This window comes from Odontesthes bonariensis, chromosome 3, assembly GCF_027942865.1.
Source record: "Odontesthes bonariensis isolate fOdoBon6 chromosome 3, fOdoBon6.hap1, whole genome shotgun sequence".
Classification (NCBI taxonomy): Eukaryota; Metazoa; Chordata; class Actinopteri; order Atheriniformes; family Atherinopsidae; genus Odontesthes; species Odontesthes bonariensis.
The window spans coordinates 25814432-25833154 of NC_134508.1; the positions used below are offsets into that span (position 1 = coordinate 25814432).

Below are 18723 nucleotides of genomic sequence, written 5' to 3' on the forward strand. Positions count from 1 at the left end.
TTATCTCCCTTAATCTTTATTCAAAATCATATAAATACTCAAAGTTTTGGGTTTTGTTAGAAAGGTCTGGCCATTCATGCTTGCTGAGGTGCGGACACATGAATAAAATTGATGAGGGTTAGTTGTTACCTCAATAATGTTCAGGACATAACATCAGTCAGATCTATGTGGAAGTTTGTGCGGAAATAAGACTGCATAATGCTCTATAAAATAGCAAACTGTTATCTAACACAGCAGTATTACTGCAGCTTTCCTCATGCATCTCAAGGTGGCAGTGTTTCTCAATGTGCAGTCTGTGGACTTTATAAAAATGACTTTATAAAAAATAACAACACACAATCCCATCTGCAAATATTATTGGAGGTGGACATGTGTATTGGATTGTATTGGGTTACCAGCCATAGTCCTGCAGTTCAATCAGTTTATAACCAGCCTGCATGTTAACACATTCAATGTTATCTCTTTAAATATTGGTGCTGTTTTTTGTTTTCAATTTTTTAGCTTGAGTCTAAAAGTTCTGAAACTGAATTGTACATTTAATAGCTGAGTTAAAACATTCGGTGGAATGACATGAGTATTGTTCCAGCATTACTGTGAAAACCAATTCTACAACAAAACCCTAACAATGAGTTTTCCATCGCTGTAATGTGAGTTGAAAAGGACCTTCATGATGAGATGCCGCAATGCACTGAAATACTACCTTCTGCTCATTGAAATGGGACATTTTTAAAATGGGCCTTTCCTGTTAGAAAGATAGTTTTCATGTCGGACTAAGTTCCTTTCAAATAACTAACACATTTTAGCTATATAACCCTTTTTTTTATTATCTGCTGGAGAATATCAGCACCATTTCCTTTCCTGTTTCCTATTTCCTCTGCGCTTCCCTGCACGCTTTATGCCTCCCAACTCACGGCAAGCCGAACAGAAGAAAAAGCATGTGTAAGCTGAGACACTGCAATTTGAGATTTGTCTGAGATGCTCTGTAAATATTTGAAGAACACCTCCCTTTTAATCAGTGAGTGTTGGGATGCTGTGCAAAAATGTGAATAAAACCAGAGTGTAAAACCATTGAAGCCCTCCATTTAACAGGGAATAGTAAAAAGACTAAATGTTTAATTTGGAACCAGATGTTTTGATATTCTGATTTTTACTTTATACAGTACAGCAGCTCTTTTGTTGTCATTTTTTGCTAAATAATGCTCCAAATACTTTCAGTGAGTGATAGGTCTGGGGTCCATGCAGGCGAGTTTAGCACCAGGACTCTTTAACTTAGGAGCCATGCTGTTTTAATGTGGGAAGAATGAGGCATCTTTCTCCTCCCAACAAGACTAACATTTTTTTTCACTTTTATGACTTTTCAGGTAAGAAGAAATTTAACTGTGAGAGCCAAGAACAGAGAACCAGGACGCTGGAGTCAAAGCTGCTTTTAAAGCAGTATATGAAATAGGGCATGCTCAAAGGAGAGTAAAATGAGGATGAAATATTTCTATTAAAAAAAATGTAACATCTTCCTGCAGTAAGTAAATTATTTCTCAGCTCTTATGTTGAGTCTTACACGACTGGTCCCAATTCAAAATTCGGCTATGATTCACTTGCTTGTATTTTTGTTGTCTTGATCTTTCAGGTTGTTTCTATCTATCTTCAGCAATTATTTCTTAGTTTCTACATGTGTTAATTAAATTGTTATCAATATATTTATACTGATTTCTTCACTTTAAGGAATCCATGGCAATGATGACAAGGAACTTGTTGAAAATAAGATGAAGACTACAGAAAAAAACAAAGACACTCATTTCAAATATTGTGGGTACAATGCCAAAAATGCAAACATACTGCGTGTGGAAGCCACTTATCTGTGTGATTTTACAATAAGTTAAAAAAAACAGAACTTTAAAAAAAAGAAAATAATGTAAAAAGGTTGGATGTTGATTTGTCTTCTCTTCTGTGAGTAATTCAGAAAATTCAGGAACAGACAAAGACATCACAGGGTTAATTTCCTCAGACCTGCCACCCGGATGCAGTCATTCACATGGTTCTGACAGCATCTGGTGTGCAGAGCCATTAAATCCCATTCTCATCCCTGCAAAGCCAAACGGGCAGCTGAGGAAGCCAACCACATTTATCATCTTGAAGCCATTAGACCAATTGCAGGCTGAAGGGGGAGGGAGCTTGCCGCACTGATCTCTGTTTGCAGCATCCCAAAAGCAGCCTCTGTTGTGTGAAATTCAAGAAAGGGCAAGACAGCGGGAGTGGATCCAGGGAGGCAATCGAAGAACTGGAGGGGAATCTCCTGGGGACTGCCAGGATAGGGTTACTTTGGTGTGCGGAGGGCTTCCTCAGAGAAAATGGCTGTTGTGTCAATGTAAACAGCCTGTGCAATACCTGCATTGCTAAAGGGGGAAGCAGAAGAGGCTGAGGAGAAGGAGGAGGAGGAGGGGCAGACACTGGAGCAAATGTTGCCTCTTCCAATGAAATATTTCTGCCTTTAGCTAGCCTGCTGCAGTCCACCTCTGAACATACATGTTGTATTTTAAGGTACGTATGCATCTCTAATCTGAGAGGACACAGGACTAAGACCTGCCCAGGTTGGCAGGATTAGTAGCTCAGCTGTTTGTGTGAGACAGCTGAGATACAGAACATGTTGACTAAAAATAACGTGTGTGTATACACAACAACAAGTCCATAAAATAGTCCTGACAAAGACTACTATATTAAAATGCTGCAAGCGCTGTCTTTGTGCAGTGCAGGGCTCGTACACTAAACAACAGCAATGACTGAATTCAGTCTTTGTTTTTCATTGGTTGGCTTCAGTTGCACATGTTCCTCATTAAGAGCACAAGCAGACAGGATGAGGAGGGAGGAATGGATCATATGTCTGTGCCTTCCTGTGTCACCATATAACACAAATAGAAAGCGTGCTCCTGTTTTAAAACTCTTCATATATGCAGATCTTCAGAAAAAATAGCTTTTCACTCTCATGGGACGTGTATAGTACGTGAGTAGGTGGGCGGCACGTGTACTCACTTATGGTTGCAGTGGATATTTATGGAACTGTGTGCTTCTGTGTGTGTGGTAATGTGTGTGTGGGAGGGTGTAAGTTGATTTTGAAGTCTGTATGCGCTGCCAACACGTTTCCTCACTGTGAACGTTACAGTTTGAGTGGTTAGTATTCCTCCGTATTTATCAAGTTGGTATACCAGATTTCTCCCATGCTTTTGCTACCCACATCCTGCCCAAAACACCTAACACAACCCTGCTGGCATTAACAGCCACAAGTTGAATGACAATGAGGATGTTTGATTTTTTTATATATATCTTCTTTTTGCATTTATGTTAGGATGTAAGCAAATCACAATGTACATTTGTTTGGGAAACTAAGATGTTGGGATTTTTGCAAAAACAAAAAAGTATCACATAACTCTACGGTTGTTCTTCCTTCAACTAATTCAACATCAGATTTCACAAATCCAATCAAATCTTTAGCGCTGGAGTCCTTCATTAGTGGTTTTCCTTTATGTTTTACTCCACAGGTCTAATGGCAGACGCACCATCAATACGTCAGCCCACCCCAAACCAGCAGGAGGACACCTGTGTTGACCATGATACACACTAGAAACTGAGCAAATTTACCCTGAGTTTGAAAATACATCCTTCAGTTGAAACACTCACACCTAACCATGGCTGTGAATGCAGCTAAGACAACTCCGAGCTTTTTCTCCACAACTGCCACAACCACCACGGCCCCCCTGCTCTCAACGAGCCCGGGAACAGGAGAAAACTTCACCTCTAGAACATTAATGACTGTTACCATAACAACAAACGAGACCAGCTTCAACGCAACCACGTTTCCAGAGGTGGTGATTGAAGGATCGGGTGTTGGAATGTTGCTTGTACCCCTTGGCATCATTACGCTCATTGGCCTAGCTGTGGGAATAGTAAGGAATCTTTAATTGTCTTTAAATGAACTTTTAGTTCAACAGAAAACAGAAAGATCCTAAATACTTGACCTCCATCTTTTGGATAAGTTGATTTTGTTAATAGCCCTATTTGCTTTTCTTTTATTTCAGATGCTGTACATTCGGAAACGGAAGCGGTAAGTTTATCAAGTTTGCTGATCCCACAACCAGGCTTGGAACAAACTCTGAGAGCCAAAATCTATTTTTCATGGCTTTAAGAATTTTTGCTAGTTTGTGACAGAATTTGCACCACTAATCAAGCTTACAATCTTGTGCAAAAATGTAGTTTAAAACGTTTGTTTTAGTAGCACCATTCAACCAGGCTGGACTTTTTCAGAACTGCCAGCTGCTCCTCACTTGCGTATTTTTTTCCTCTTAAAGGTTGGAGAAGTTGAGACACCAGCTTATGCCCATGTACAACTTTGACCCGGCTGAAGAACAGGACGACCTGCTGGAACAGGAACTGCTCGATCACGGCCGAGAGGGCAGCCTCACTGGACCCAATGCCAAGGTAGGCCAGGTGTTTCTTTGTTGTTTTTTTTTTATCTCTAAATATCCTCATGTGAACCTCTGTTTGGATTTGTTTCACTCACAACAAGACGTAGCGTCACAGCTTTTGTGATAACAATGTTTCACATGACCCCATAGTTATAAGAGGCATGAATGAAAAGTTTTAAGCTTTGCTGCACGGTAGAAATGTTTCTCATCATCGCTGTAATTTCTTTTCAAAGCGTAAGAGTGTAAACAAAAATGTTTTTTTTAAAAGTACTTTCTGATTCCCTGATTGAGTGCATTACTGTTAGCCTTCTTGTTTTCTTTTCTTATATCCTGTGTAGTCTTTGGGCTGTTAATTTGAATATTGCATGTATGTTTTGTTGATGCTGTTTACTGTTTTAAGTTTTTCATTGTGATAATTCTTCTGTATTTTCTTTCATTTCTTTTTTTTTTTTAAAGTTTTGACAATGATATAAGGCAAACATGGTAAAGTATCACTTGTGTGTCTTTTCAACCATTTCTCTTACACCCCTTTTCTCCCCACGACCCTTGTTTTTTTCATGCCGTCTTTGTTTCAGTATCTAAAGCAACGACCAGTAGGCTGGATATTTGTCAATGATTTCTAATGATTACATCACTAATATGTATCAACACATCTGAGCCGCAGCATTTACTCTTGAAGTGTTCTCCTCTGAATCTACCTTCGTTTTTCACTTCTTTACATGTATGATCCCTCAACTAAATACTTCAAACAGAAAGCACTGTAAGGGCCGCATGAAGCAGAAAAATAAAACCTCTCAAAACCTTACCTTCTAACTCCAAAGGTGGGGGGAAAAAAAATCAACAAAATCCAATATGATGTATGTACTTCACATTCTATCACACATGGAAAAAAAATGAATCTTCCTGAAAAACTATAAATGCTTTTATATTTGTTAGATTATTCAAGGGATTTTTGTCCAGTTGCCATTGCATCATAACTGCAATCTAAGAAGCTTTATGCCTTGTTTTGAGCTTTCCCTATAGTTTTCTAAAGCATCATGCTTGTTGTAGCAAAGCTGATCCTATAGCCACTGAGCAAATGCCATGTTTGCCTTTTTAAATGCTTCAATCTTAGTTAAGATTATTTTATCAAACCCTTATTTCTGTATAGCAATGCCTTAACACAACAATTATTTGTCAACCAATGTTGGAAGTAATGTCAGTAATTTATAAATGTGCAATTTCTACAGTGAACTTCCTGCTTCCTTGTAGCCAATTACATGCTGTGTGGTCTGTGGCTTTTGGTAATAATCATTTCCTGCTTTTGATTATTAATCACTGCCCACATCCTAAAATAATAACAGTTGTCATTATGATAAAATTAATAAAACACCACCTTGAACAGGCACTTGTTACACTGGGTGTGTGTGTGTGTGTCTTTTTAATATTTAAGGTCTGGAGTCACTGTGTGATTGTAACATCCCTCAAAGTTTTATCTCCTATCTTCTCTGCAGACTCTCACAACTTCCCAAGGGACAACACAGCGACCCAGTCGTCTGGTCTTTACAGATGTAGCCAAAGCTCTCAACGCTTAACAGCCCTCTTCCATTAATTGATTTCAGTTTGCGAGGACTATTGGCCTCGTCAAGACATAGACTGTCTTTCAGGAAGGAAAACAAAGGGAAACTGGACTATTTTAGGATGCGAATGGAGCACGGATGGAAGTTTTCTTCACAGTGTGTGAAATGGCAGTGGTTTAATTGTTGTGACAAAAACAATTAAAGCAGAGGTCTGTTATGATCTTGAACTGTTATCATCTTGGCGCACAAATGAAGTGCGGTGCACTTTTTTTTAAAAACTTATTGTGTCACTGCTATTTAAATGTTTGTTAGCTTGTCAGTGAAGTTCCTTTGAGGTTCTGCATCCACTTTGTTTTGTAAGAGAGATTGCATCTGCGTTCTAGTGATTTTGTGGTCTTACATTTCTGACAAGCTTGAACATGGGATGCGTCACCAGTCTCAAGAGATGCTATCCTCCATACTTTTCTTCTCTATCAATCAATAAAACTTACTGTTTCCATCTGTATACATTAAAACTGTCCAAACCCAATCTGAAGATAGATCGTACAAATCTGTAAGCAAAGAGTTGATACGTGATATTTTATTGATAAGCGATAAAGAAGCAGAGTAACACAAATCACAAGGTAAAGAATCATAACAAAATATATATCACAGGTTTGTGAGTTGTATTAATGAAGTGGATGAGGACACATCAATAACATATCTATAAAATGGTGTTAAAAGTAAGGCATAAAAGAGGATTTCTCAAGTTACACTTCAACTTTTCAATAGTTGAAAATGGATCAAGTACTGTATGTAACTATATCACTATCAGTAAGATCACAGAACAACATTGTCCCCATATAGAGAGTAAATATCCAAACACAGCTCGTGTAAAATAACACACACTGACTCAGCTGGAGTTTAAATTAAGAGGCACCCTTCAGGCTGACTCCCATTCACTTGTGGTCATATGAATGTAGTGAGATGAGATGTGTGGACTACGACAGTACTAGTTTGACAGTTATTTCAAGATTTCATGATCCACGTCGCCTGCAGGTCTGATGGAAACTAGTGGCCACAAGTGACCAAAAGTCTCCCCAGAGATGACTCAGGCTAGGTTGTCTTCAGAGGTAGTCCAGGGGACAAACAAGTAAGGTCAATGCAACATTGAATTAATCTGTAACTTGGCAGCAGTTTAGTCAACAATGCTGAAATACATGAAATGATTGAAATACAACATATCATCAGTGATAAGTAGAAACATTACATATAAAGACAATTATGGGTGACATTCAAGTAATGATCAACTTATAAGTGACACAGAGTTTGTGGTGGATAAATATTTGCCACTCATGATGAAAAACAATCTTAAAAAGTTGGTATATTAGCATTAATGACTTTGGACTGTCAGTGTAAATACAGATATCCAAAAAAAACAAACTCTCAAGACAATCTTTTGTACAACTAGACTGGAGGATGTTTTTTTCAGACATTCAGTTATCCATCTTATAAGCTTATCAATCAGCTGCTTACAGTGAGTATTACAATGTGTTTTGGGTTATCCCATCATAAATGGACAACTCTGCATCAGTTTACACCTGGTATTAACATGTGACTCCACCTGTGTCTTGAGCGACCACTTATGATTCCCACTTGGGATGCAAGTATAAACATAGCCACGTACAATCAGCTGTGGTGAGCAACAAACAGGACAAGATTCTGCAAAATCCCAAAGCAACATTATTATAGTTTAGACTCGCCCTACTCACATCTATTGCAATATTTTGAAAAATGCTAGTTTTGTTAAGTCATAAAAGCGATATACAGTACGTTGAAGAGGTCAGTCTAAGTGCACCTCTGTCGAATAAAGGCATGCGAACCGAGGCTTTTGAACTTCCTGCAGTTTGAATTCTGAACCAGCTCCAGTGCAGAAATCTAAATAAAAGCCTAAAAAACAGGAAATCACTCTGCTCACAATAAAAAGTCAATTTACTGCACCAAATATTTCCATGAGCTCTGTGTGCAGTGTGATGTGTAGGAACACATTCCGCACTCCCTTTAAGTTTCGGCAGTGCTGTCAGTGTTGTTTTGTTAAGCAGAAATCCTCTCAGAAACCCTGACTCCTGTTTGGAGGCACTTCAGATGAGTGTTGGGTCGCCCAGTTTGGCCTAAGACACATTTGAGTTTTGTGCTTTATGAGAATGTGGTCACATGTGTCCCTAACCACCACTAGATGTGGTCTGAGTGATCAGATCTGCATGTGTCCTGAGAGCGTTTACACCTGTACCATGAGCTGTCCACTTGTGATCAGATTATCAAGGACACATGCTAATAGCAGGTGTAAACAGGGCCAACTTGGAAAACAGATTGCAGCTCTCCAGAATATTCTATAACATTTTGCAAGTAGAGTCATTCTCTGGCTGTGAATCTACAAACTGAAATAACACAGAAAAAAAAAAAAAAAAAAAGGTAAGGTAAGGTTCATTTACATTTTCAGTCAATCTTCCAACATTACCAGGTTATGTAATAATAGTGGTGAAAACTAAATTCCCTTTACTGTTTTGGATTTTTACACTACAGTAAAATCATCAAAAAACCCTCAATCATCACTAGAATGTAAGTCTTAATTATAAACTAACTTATGATCAGTTTTGATCTGAAGTATGACTTAATCATAAAACTACATATAAAGGCAGTAGATGAATTTATCTCTAAGGAAAGTTTAAACTTGAAACGGGTGATTCTCTTGCTCATTATGCTGGGGTTTTGCATTATGGGAGGCATACGAACTTCAATGGTGAACTTTGGCTGAGCTTAATGGTAACTGTGGCAGGAATTCACTACTAAAGGTGTGAGGACTAATCACCAGATAGAGGTCGCAATGTTTGGCTCCCAAGCTGTGGGTTTGGTTCTGTTTGTCATCCCTTAACTCGTCCACAGAACAATGCATGTTGCCTGACTTCAATTTCCTCTACGGTCGCTGTCCCCTCGCTCGTCTAAAGATTTGCACTTTTCTTCTGGTCCAAAGATATCCCTGACAAACGTCAGTTGTGCTGGCCTTATATGACTGGAAATCATCATCATCAGCAGCATGCGATGTAAGTTTACGTTGGTTTAAGATTTATGGATCATGTGAACTAGTTAAAGATGGGACTCTTAGAAGCTGCTTCATCGAGTTTTTTTCTGTTCAGCATGTTTCCAGAAATCAAAACAAATCGCATTAGCATTCTGGTCAAAAGTTATCTCAAGACTTGGGTCAATTTAGAACAGTTTCATTAATGAGGTCACTGGTTTTGACCAGGTTTAATTTCACTGAAGCTTTATTTGAAAATGACCCACATCTGTAGGTGACAGAGGCGTTTAATTTACGGTAATCAAAGAATCAATTTCACGAGAAACAACATAACATACTATGTTACTGTGGATGAGCCACAAACTTCTAAGTACAGACTTTTCATGGAAGGATTTTTTAAAAACAAGAAACTGGCTCCAATGCAATCTATGCGCCACAAATGAAATCCCATTCACTTTATTGTAGCTACACAGTCTCAGAGGTAAACAAAATGGTACTTTAAAGTAAGACTGTGTAAAATCCAAAGAAAGAAACTAAACATTCGTCCTCTGTGAAATGACATATCAAATTGTTGAGCAGTAAAACGCACCCTCAGTTTCATACAATCAGGTGTTTTGTTGCTCTAATACGAGTTGCTTCAGTAAAAAAGGCGGCGGCAAATGTAATAGTTACCTTTCATGTATTTCAGCACTTTGTGGCCATTTGCTGCCATGAATTAAGAGTGTCACACATACAATTTACAGTGTAAGAATCAGAAAAATACATGATGTAGTAAAAATGAGAAAAGAATAACAACCCCCCCCAACCCCTAACCCCCCCCCAAAAAAAACAAGTATTTCAAAAGGAGCTATACCCTAAAAAGCAAGTATTTCATCAAGTTGTAAACTATTGGCTGCATTTTATTTCCCAGGAGAACAAAGTCTCACTGCAGTTTTTTTTTTCCTAAATCAGATACAGTTTTTCTTGTTGTTGTTGTAAAGAAATGACATTGATGCTTTATTTGTACACCTCTACTGGAGTGTAACATCTGCTTGTGTGTGTTTGTGTGTTGGCATGTAGCCCTGAAAACTCTTTGCATGTTTGTACTGTATAACTGCACATGAACCTGCGCTTGTATATATGAACGTGTGAGTGTGTGTATACAGTATCACTCCTGAGGGAGTGATGACTTTGTAGGAGATCTTCTGTCTTTTGTGTTACTGAGGTAGAATGAGAGATTAAGAAACTGAGGGTAACTGAGGTTTCAATGAGGTCTTTGTGTCAAGGCATACTGGTAATGTCAAATACAGATCAGAAATGCACAACAAACACAGCACCACAATTATTACTGAGTAGACATCATGTTCCTGAATAGTTCTGTACCTGAGGTTTTAAAATGGTGTAAAAGCACTGTTAAAAGTGAGATCCTGAGTGAAGTAAAATGACATGTCAACACTGGAGTTGACCAAAGTATGTATGAAAGGTTTCTTTGCTAAATTAAATATCCATTTTAAACTTCGGGCAAGCTTTTCTTCAATCAGCTTCGGTTTGGAGGGAAAAACTGAATGTTACTCATAATTACAGTGAGATTGGAGTCAATGTAATAACTTGAGGTACTTTTCATCTTTTAGACTGGAGATTTAATTTTTTAAGCAAACCTTTCACACCAACTTTCACAAGAATGACCAGCACACCTTGTTTATGTTGTAACAAAGTTAAAAATGTCATGTTTCAAGCACTTGATATAGAAACACGTTAAAACTGTTCAGCTTGGTTCCTTTGTTTCTCTTAACTCCTCTCATTTTAGCCTGCAAATCTGACCCCTCTCCACACACACAAGCACACACAGACTCACCCAGACACACTGAGAGGTTCAGGACTGCCGACATTGTCGAAGAATAGTTCGACATTAAGGGAAAGCTTGCCTCCTTTCCCTTTGTGAAATTTGGAAGAAAATAAATGCAAAAAAGGATTTACAAGGTTCGTCTTAAATGTAAAAACAAGATCGACTTTTTTATCTTGGGAACAAAAAAGCAAAACCAAAACATGTTTATTAATGAGTTGTGGAGATGCTGCCAGTGAATATTTACCTTAAATCCAGGCAGGTGACAAATTAAAAGAAAAGTGAGGCGCCATCATGCTGGTGCGGGGGTTACTAGCATGGACTGGGTTTGCTTAGAGTGAGTTTATCTTCTGAAGAAGCATTTATAACCTGATGAGTTTTCTTTTCTATGTCGACAATGCTCTCTTCCATAAGGCACGAAGGTCACTGAAAGGTTTGATGACAACATGAAATCCTCTGACCGTTCAGAACATACGTCTACAGATTTTAGATGGACGTTTAAGAAAGCAAGCGCCATCATCATCAAGCCGTCAAATGAAGCGCTGTCTGTTGGAAGAAAGGAGTCCCATCCCTTCAGTTCCAAGGAGGTACAGTGAGGCTATTCGGCCCCTCACTAAGAAACTTGGTGTTGGTCTTTCTTTTAATTTGTCACCCGTCTGTATTCAAAAAACAAAACTCATCTTCTCAAGAAGCAAGACAATGAATACCTTTCCCAAAATGTGGAACTATACCTAAGCAAAAGGTCAAATACTTCCATGTTAAAGAAGAATTTGCCCACCAAAAGAAAACAAAAACAAAAAAACCTCTTCAAGGCAACAACAAATCCAGGGTGCTGTTTAGAACAGGAGAAGAAACCACTGTCTGCCATGATTTGTGAGTGTGAAAGTGTGTGAGTGTGTGTGTTCCTGAATCCCCATCACAGATAGGAGTCAGATTGTACCCCTGTTTGCTTGAGGCCAAACCTTGAGGTAGGTAGAGAGGTATCTTATCTACTCCCCTTCCTCCTGCTCAGGGACCTGAGATGACGAGGGGCCCTCTTCAGCCTCCTCTGAAGGGCCCTGGAACAAGAGGGCACCAAGTGGCTATCAGTTATTATGTCTGTTTACTGACTCATGATGCTCAAAGTAATGAATCAATACTAGAAAGAGCCCGAGAATACAAGAATGACTGTTAAAACTTCATTGAGTGCTTGCGTGCGAGGAAGTAGGTTCCGGCTGTCAGACCTAGAAATGTGAGGAAGACGACGGTTACATCAGGAAACCAGAAGACAGGGGAAGAGAGCAGTTAGATCAGGTTTCCCCTCTCTACACTGACTCATTCTTCCCCTTAATGTGCATGCATCTGAGACAGGGAGTCTGTCTCAACGGTTTCAGTTCTTTAAGCATCTTAACCTCTTTGACAAACTGCTAAGCAGGGAGGATGCGATAAGACAAACGAGGGGCATCACAGGTAGTGGCTCGCTTTGGTGAGAACTGTTGTGCAACATTTTCCTTTGGTGAACGAATAAGATGGCTAAAATAGCGCAACGTTTCTGAGAAACACTAGGTGTATATTCTCCAGAAACTGGATGAGGCGAGAGCATGTTTGCCGGTGTATGTGGGGAATTCAGCACTTCCGTCTGTGAGTTTCCAAGAATTCGCCACATCACCATGAAGTCGGTTCACAAAAAAGCCCAAGAAGCATGTGCAGTCAAATTTCATGTAATTTTACCGTTTTAAGCTACTTAACTGTTAATCCGCCACCATTTCTAGAAGTAAAGTTCCGACTTTGTACTTCGCTACACTATTTATTTGACAGCTTCAGTTCATTAACTTTTAAGATACAACGCATCTTCGAAGACTGAGCCTATGATTTCCAAACTTTTGAGCTTCTGATGCCTATATGTATACAAATGATTGTTTACCAAAAGGTGAAGATATTAACCTTGCCCCCCAAATCACGTGATTTAAATTGATCAAAACATTCTAATAAATCAAAATATCACAAAAATACACATATTTTCTTCATTTTTGACCTGTTAATTATTTCAGGGCCCCTTTAGATTTTTCAGGTATACTGTTCAGGTAGAAAGACCAATTGATCTAATAGTTGAACAACATTTTCTTTGCTAATACGTAAGCATTTAACTACACTTCAGCCTTCGCTGCACTTTTACGTCGCCTAATCAGAACTTGTACTCGACTTGAGAAGTATAGAATGGTGCTTTGATTGCAACCATTTGATGTTGAACTCATAGTTCAATGTTATCAACTCTGCAAATCAACACTGCACTACCTAACTATGTAACCGAATCTAGTCAAATGATAAAAGTGACACGAAATGGGATTTCTGCTTACCCAAACCAGAGGTTGAACTCTTAGAAAGTTTGCCCCACCCTCAGCTTGATCTAACACTTGATGTACTTTAGATTATTCAGTTATTAAAAGAATGAAAAGAACGTATGCGAAAAATAATTTATTAGATCTGTAGTGGAGGAGTTTTACACAGGAGAGCTTCTATGGTTAGTGGCTTAAATGGCTGAAGGGTTCTACCACAAACCGACCACTAAATTTGTTACATTATAAATCATGAATATACCAGGGGGAAAAAAAAAAATCTGCGAAAGTTAAGTGATTTGCCCTACATCAAGCAATCATTTTATGCTATTGTCTTTAAAGCCTTATTTTCATTTTTCCGAATACAACACAACAGCTGCAACCTGCGTCTCAAAGTGCCACATCAAAACAAAACTGGACCAACCCACTGCCTCTTAAGATTTCATTTTCCTCACCTGCTGCTCTTCAGTCACTTCTGGAACAACTTTCTGGGGCTGTGAACAGAAAGGAATTAAACATGAAGGGAAATGAGCCCACAAGGACTGCAAAGCTCCAGCAGAAAGAAACAGTGGAAGCTTTGCACATACGTGTACACTAATCCATGAGTGTCAGTGCATGCTCCATACCCATTTCCTCGGTCTCCCTCGTGGTCGTCTCTCCCCAACAGGCTCTACTTTCTGAGAAGGAACAGACGAAGGGTGGAAAAGGTTTGAGATTTGACTAATCATGCCATGCTAATCCCAGTTTTCATTTGAGTTTTTGCAGTTTTAAGCCATTTTTACGTTTGTGTGGGGAACATCCCTCCCAGGAGCAGCAGAGGCTTTATGCTGTAAACTATCACGATGTTAGCTAAACAACAGTTCTTACAGCCTGGTTGTTAACAGCTGCAACTATGCTCTTTGGTGCTAAAAAGAATTTTCTTTCCCTCTCAGTCAAATCTCTTCCTCGATATGCATAATGCCAACATAGATTTCAAATACTACAGATACATTAACATCAGAAATGAGGAAAACTGATTTCTGGATTATTCTGATTATTTAGCATTTTATGTCCTTTTCCTCAGAGAAATGTTAAATTTGCCAGAATTTGAAAACACAAAGAACGCATCGGTGTGATTGGCACGTCTAATTGCGGTCTCAGACACGAAATGTCTTACTCTCTCATGTTGTAACAAGTTGAACAAGTTCAGTTGCCTGACAATAATTGTTTTGTCATTGCTGGTAATGTTTCTTTTAGTTTTTTTTACAATAAGTTTATTTTGTGTCTCCCAACAAAATAATGACAAAGGACACTTTTTCACACATTTATAAAAAGACTACCCAACTTCCAGAAGTTGAGGTCGAAAGCATTACATAATGCAAACACTCAAGTCTCTGCCAGTCGTCTGATTTGAATGGAAAGCTGCCAGAAGAAGCACTTCTTCAGGAACAACAGGCTCCCTAAACCTTTCAAACATCAACTGTAACAGGAAATTGTTCAGAATTGTAAATAATTTCTACACCAACAAGTACATCATGAGTATCACCAGAAAATAGTTGATTGACTGAGTGGATTTTAAAGCCAAAGAACCAAAACTTCACTGAACACGGAGTTTCAAATTTGGCTTTGGGTTAAAAGTCATAGATTTTCTGACATTTTACGGACAGAATGATCATAGGCACGACATAGCTGCCGCAAAAACCCTTATACATCCTTAAAAATCTAACGTGTGTCATTATTTTTGTTAACGAGGTTCTAATTTCCAATGCACAAAAACTACATAAACTACTACCTTGTGTCGCTTTACAATTTTTGTTTCTTTTGTTTGAATACACAATGATAAAAGCCTTGAATCCAAACTTATATGCAGTTTAAAGAGGTGAATTCTATTGCTGAAGTATCCATGACTACAAAGCAATTTACCGTTGCAGCTTGAATGGCGGAGGTGTAGCCAGTTTCAGCCACGTGGTACACTGATATATGATAAACCATAAGAAGCAGAGTGAAATTTGAATCAAGTTATAGTTTTATGCCGACTGCCCTGATCAGTTCAACTTTAACGGTTGAGTCCCAGGCTAAAGCATGAAATGTAAACAGTGTACTGATTCAACAGCAGCTGTACGCTGACACTGACCCCGCTGGCGGCTGCCTTAAAGTGTCCCACAGCACCACTGAAACTAATGCAGATGCACTTGAAACAGAAACCACGCAAGATCATGTGCAGTACAGATAGTGCTACTATAACCGACTCTGTAAGACAGATAAGCACTAGGATTATCACAGGTTGTTAATTAGACCTATAGTGATCACACTTATCAGTGCCACATTAACTGTAACGTTTGAGTGTTATAGCAAAATGATTTGATGATTCTGACATGATCTTTTCACACATTTACACAAATGTGAAAGTGTTTGGATCAGTTTTGCACCTTCAGTGCAGTTTTGGGGCCTTTGTTCTTGCTGCCTTTTGGTCGTCCTCTCGGTCGCTTTGGAGTCGGTGGTCCAACAGGCTCCTGTGTGCACAAATCAAAACTGCATTATCTATCATCTGCCAATAGTGCACACGTACGCAAGTCAAGTTTTGCTGATTTCATTTCATTTTTTGACATTTCAACGAAATACTTGTCAGTAAAGGCTGAGATCCAAGCTGAGCACAGTCACCTACTCTTAAAATTGAGGTCATACCTGTTGCTGTTTCCGTGGTCGACCCCTGCCCCTGCGCTGAGGCTCATCGGGTGACTGGGCAGTGCTTGGCTGAGGAGACGGCTCTTTGGTCCCACTGTTACTCATGCCTGCGTCTGTCCACCTGCTTCAAAGAGTGTGGGCATCAAAGCCTGGAGCAGTGGCCTCGAGGGCTTAAAGAGGAGAAGAGCTGAGTATCAGGAGCTGGAGATGTGATCACAACAAGAGAAGAAGTGGAAAAAAAATGACTACTTTTGAATGCAGCGTTTGCAATCATCTTTTACAAATTTGGGATAATAGGCTCTAATCTTCCACTTCAAATCATCTTTTTGCACAATTACCAAGAGGAGTTCCAATCAGAGCTCAGTGTGTCATCACAAGGATAATTTCGAATCACACAGGAACCTTTTCCAAGAGTGAGCGTGGGAACTGCTCATATATAAGCCTTGGCACCAGGTTCATCGGAACACAGACAGGGATCTGGCAAATGCAGGGAAACATGAGAGTGGTGTGCAGAGACTAAAAGTAGCGCAGATATTCACAAGTCAATCTGCCACCCAAAATCTGCATCTACTGTACTGAGCTGTGCGTTTCCATCTGCCCTCTGCGAGGTATTTCTCAATGGGGGGTTGTGAATACTGTTGGTGTGGTGATGCTGTTAGGGTCAAACTTTTACGACTGTGACAATAACATGCAAGCACACACACGCACACACATGTACGACATGGAAAAGCTTAATGGAAAGAATCACAAACAATTAAGTAACCTGAGAGCAACAATCAGTCACATGAAACCTGCATCTGTTTTAATAGGTTAAACGTTCACTCGAGTGCCAGTTTCTACACTAATAATTTACTTTACTTTCAATTTTCATTCATGCGTTTTGGGTTTTAGGAATTATTGGACAAAAAGAGAGACAAGCCCTCTTAATAGATTTTAATTGAATTTTGCAGTCCTATGGATGGATTAATGTATCAATTAAATGTTTTATCTGCTTCTACACCCATTCATTTAAAAAAAAAAAAAAAAAAACTAGCAGCAAGGTCCACCCCATGATCCACGGTGACATCGTCCAGTTGCCTGCTGTGTCTAACCAAAAACCAAAGGGAAACCATGGTCAGTTTATCTTTTTTTTTTTTCCCCAAAGAAAAACAGAAATTTATCACATTTTGTATTAACATTTTTGTCTGACCAGGTACGGACTGTTTCGGCTCTAGCCGAATCCCTTGTTTTCACTTGAAACTAGTTTAGTTAAGCTCAATTAATCCCAACCGCATGCACTAATATGGTAAGCAATGTATCCTTAGGTTGAAACACTTTTTTAAATGTAGTTAGCTGTATCATTAGCTCACTTAATTGACTTCTTATTAGCAAAATAAAGCATGCATATCTTCTTGAAACCAACTGTTGGTAAGGTCCCGAGGTGGTCGTTTACACGACGTCCAGCTCCGTCAGGAATGTGCCAAACACTAATTGTCAACACAGCCTATCAAAACGGCCACACTGAAGCAGGAAGTCGGAGTAATTTGAGAAATACGTCCTCGTAGAAACGATTTAAAGCCAAACGAGACGCACGACGTCGTTTCGTCGCCAATAAACTCGCTTCGGAACAACAAGCGCCGTGGTGCACTTCTTCCTCTGCAGCAGCTCGCCGTCCACTCTACTTGTTGGTGTTTGGCAGTCAAGTACGGGACTGAATGTACTTTTTGCATATGGGCGGCAATAGCAACCATAAGTGCACATTATTGTGCGGCGTTAAAGGAGGCGCGCGAGGCGCTCGAGAAGCGAACCCGTGAGTTCAAACCTCCGACTTCGGTTGAGTAACTGGTACATGTTGACGCCAAAACAACAGTCGAGGCCATCGGCGTTTTAAAGCATAAAGTCGGCGCTCGCCAAACAACATCCTCCTGTTTCCATCACTTGCGCAATCGATTCTCTTAAATGTGTTGGGTTTTGTGGGCGATAACACAACAGGTCCGGAGAATTGGATGGACCGAGTGGCAAAACGAGCTGGAAAAAAACTTTACCAAGGACAAAGGCAAGCGACACAGGTGCAAAAGCTCTGCTTTCAGACCAGCCAGGCTGAACAGAGCCTACATGTATACATTCAGGCTATAGGCTCCATGTTCAGGCTGAGTAATCCCGCTCATGCAGCCAAACGCTACACAGAGAGAGCAGAGGAAGTTCAACTTACCTTATGTTGGTTTGCAGTTTTACCTGGAAGTTCACACACACTCCGTTCACTTTGTGCTCCTGCACAACTATGAAAATCTTAGTGTATCGACCGCCTCATTGGCTGAAATGAAAGGGTAATGTCTCTCTCTCACTGGCCCTGTCTCTCTCTCTCTCTCTCTCTCTCTCTTTCCCTCCCTCCTCCTAATCGGAAATGTGTGTGATTCCCCCAGACGTCCAGTCGCGAATACCCCAGATGCAGTATAGTGGGGGGTTGTTGCAGAGCAGTATGCATTGCATACTTTCTCTATTAAAGCATGTTTCAAGAAAGAACGAGGATAGGAGGGTTGAAACAGAGGACCCCGCCCCGAGCAGCTCACCGGACCACCCACTTGAGAGGGAGAAAGAGGGAGAAAGACGGGCATTAGACTGGAGGGTCTGGTTCCGGGGTTCACAAAGTGGGGTCTGGGGGGCTGGGAAGTTCCCCAAAGAGGGGAGGAAAAGGTTCAATTTGCTTCAGTAGAAATCATAGTGAGAGTAGACTATCTGCACAGTTTCAGACAGAAGTTTCTGTCACTTTCCCTGCCGTTATCTCCCCACCTACAGTGTTAGAGATACACAGTATCTGTAAGTCATAAAGGACTCTTGTTTCAAATGAGGTTTCTTATAGCAAAATCTTCTGAGA

The 18723-nt window shown here is 39.8% G+C and overlaps 2 protein-coding genes across 5 annotated transcripts; one reads left to right on the plus strand and one right to left on the minus strand.

Moving 5' to 3' along the window:
* The first annotated feature begins 2122 nt into the window (after positions 1–2122).
* c3h3orf18 (chromosome 3 C3orf18 homolog) lies at positions 2123–7294 on the plus strand. 2 transcript variants are annotated; one of them, XM_075461270.1, is made up of 6 exons: positions 2123–2535; positions 3531–3935; positions 4068–4093; positions 4338–4467; positions 4911–4937; positions 5948–6037. In XM_075461270.1, exons 2-5 carry the CDS (start codon positions 3678–3680, stop codon positions 4914–4916), a joined length of 420 nt encoding a protein of 139 aa, XP_075317385.1. In that variant the 5' UTR covers positions 2123–2535; positions 3531–3677; the 3' UTR covers positions 4917–4937; positions 5948–6037. The 2 variants fall into 2 exon arrangements, with proteins under 2 accessions (XP_075317385.1, XP_075317384.1); XM_075461269.1 differs by lacking the exon at positions 4911–4937 and having other exon boundaries at positions 2128–2535; positions 5948–7294.
* A 2586-nt stretch (positions 7295–9880) lies between these two features.
* Positions 9881–18348, minus strand: LOC142377306 (uncharacterized). 3 transcript variants are annotated; one of them, XM_075461271.1, is made up of 7 exons: positions 18061–18348; positions 16208–16346; positions 15870–16070; positions 15614–15697; positions 13832–13882; positions 13661–13699; positions 9881–11948 (listed from the first exon to the last, which is right to left on the minus strand). In XM_075461271.1, the coding sequence occupies exons 3-7, from the start codon at positions 15972–15974 to the stop codon at positions 11880–11882; spliced, it is 348 nt and encodes a 115-aa protein (XP_075317386.1). In that variant the 5' UTR covers positions 15975–16070; positions 16208–16346; positions 18061–18348; the 3' UTR covers positions 9881–11879. The 3 variants fall into 3 exon arrangements, with proteins under 3 accessions (XP_075317386.1, XP_075317388.1, XP_075317387.1); XM_075461273.1 differs by lacking the exon at positions 16208–16346 and having other exon boundaries at positions 15870–16039; XM_075461272.1 differs by lacking the exon at positions 16208–16346.
* Between the last annotated feature and the right edge of the window lie 375 nt (positions 18349–18723).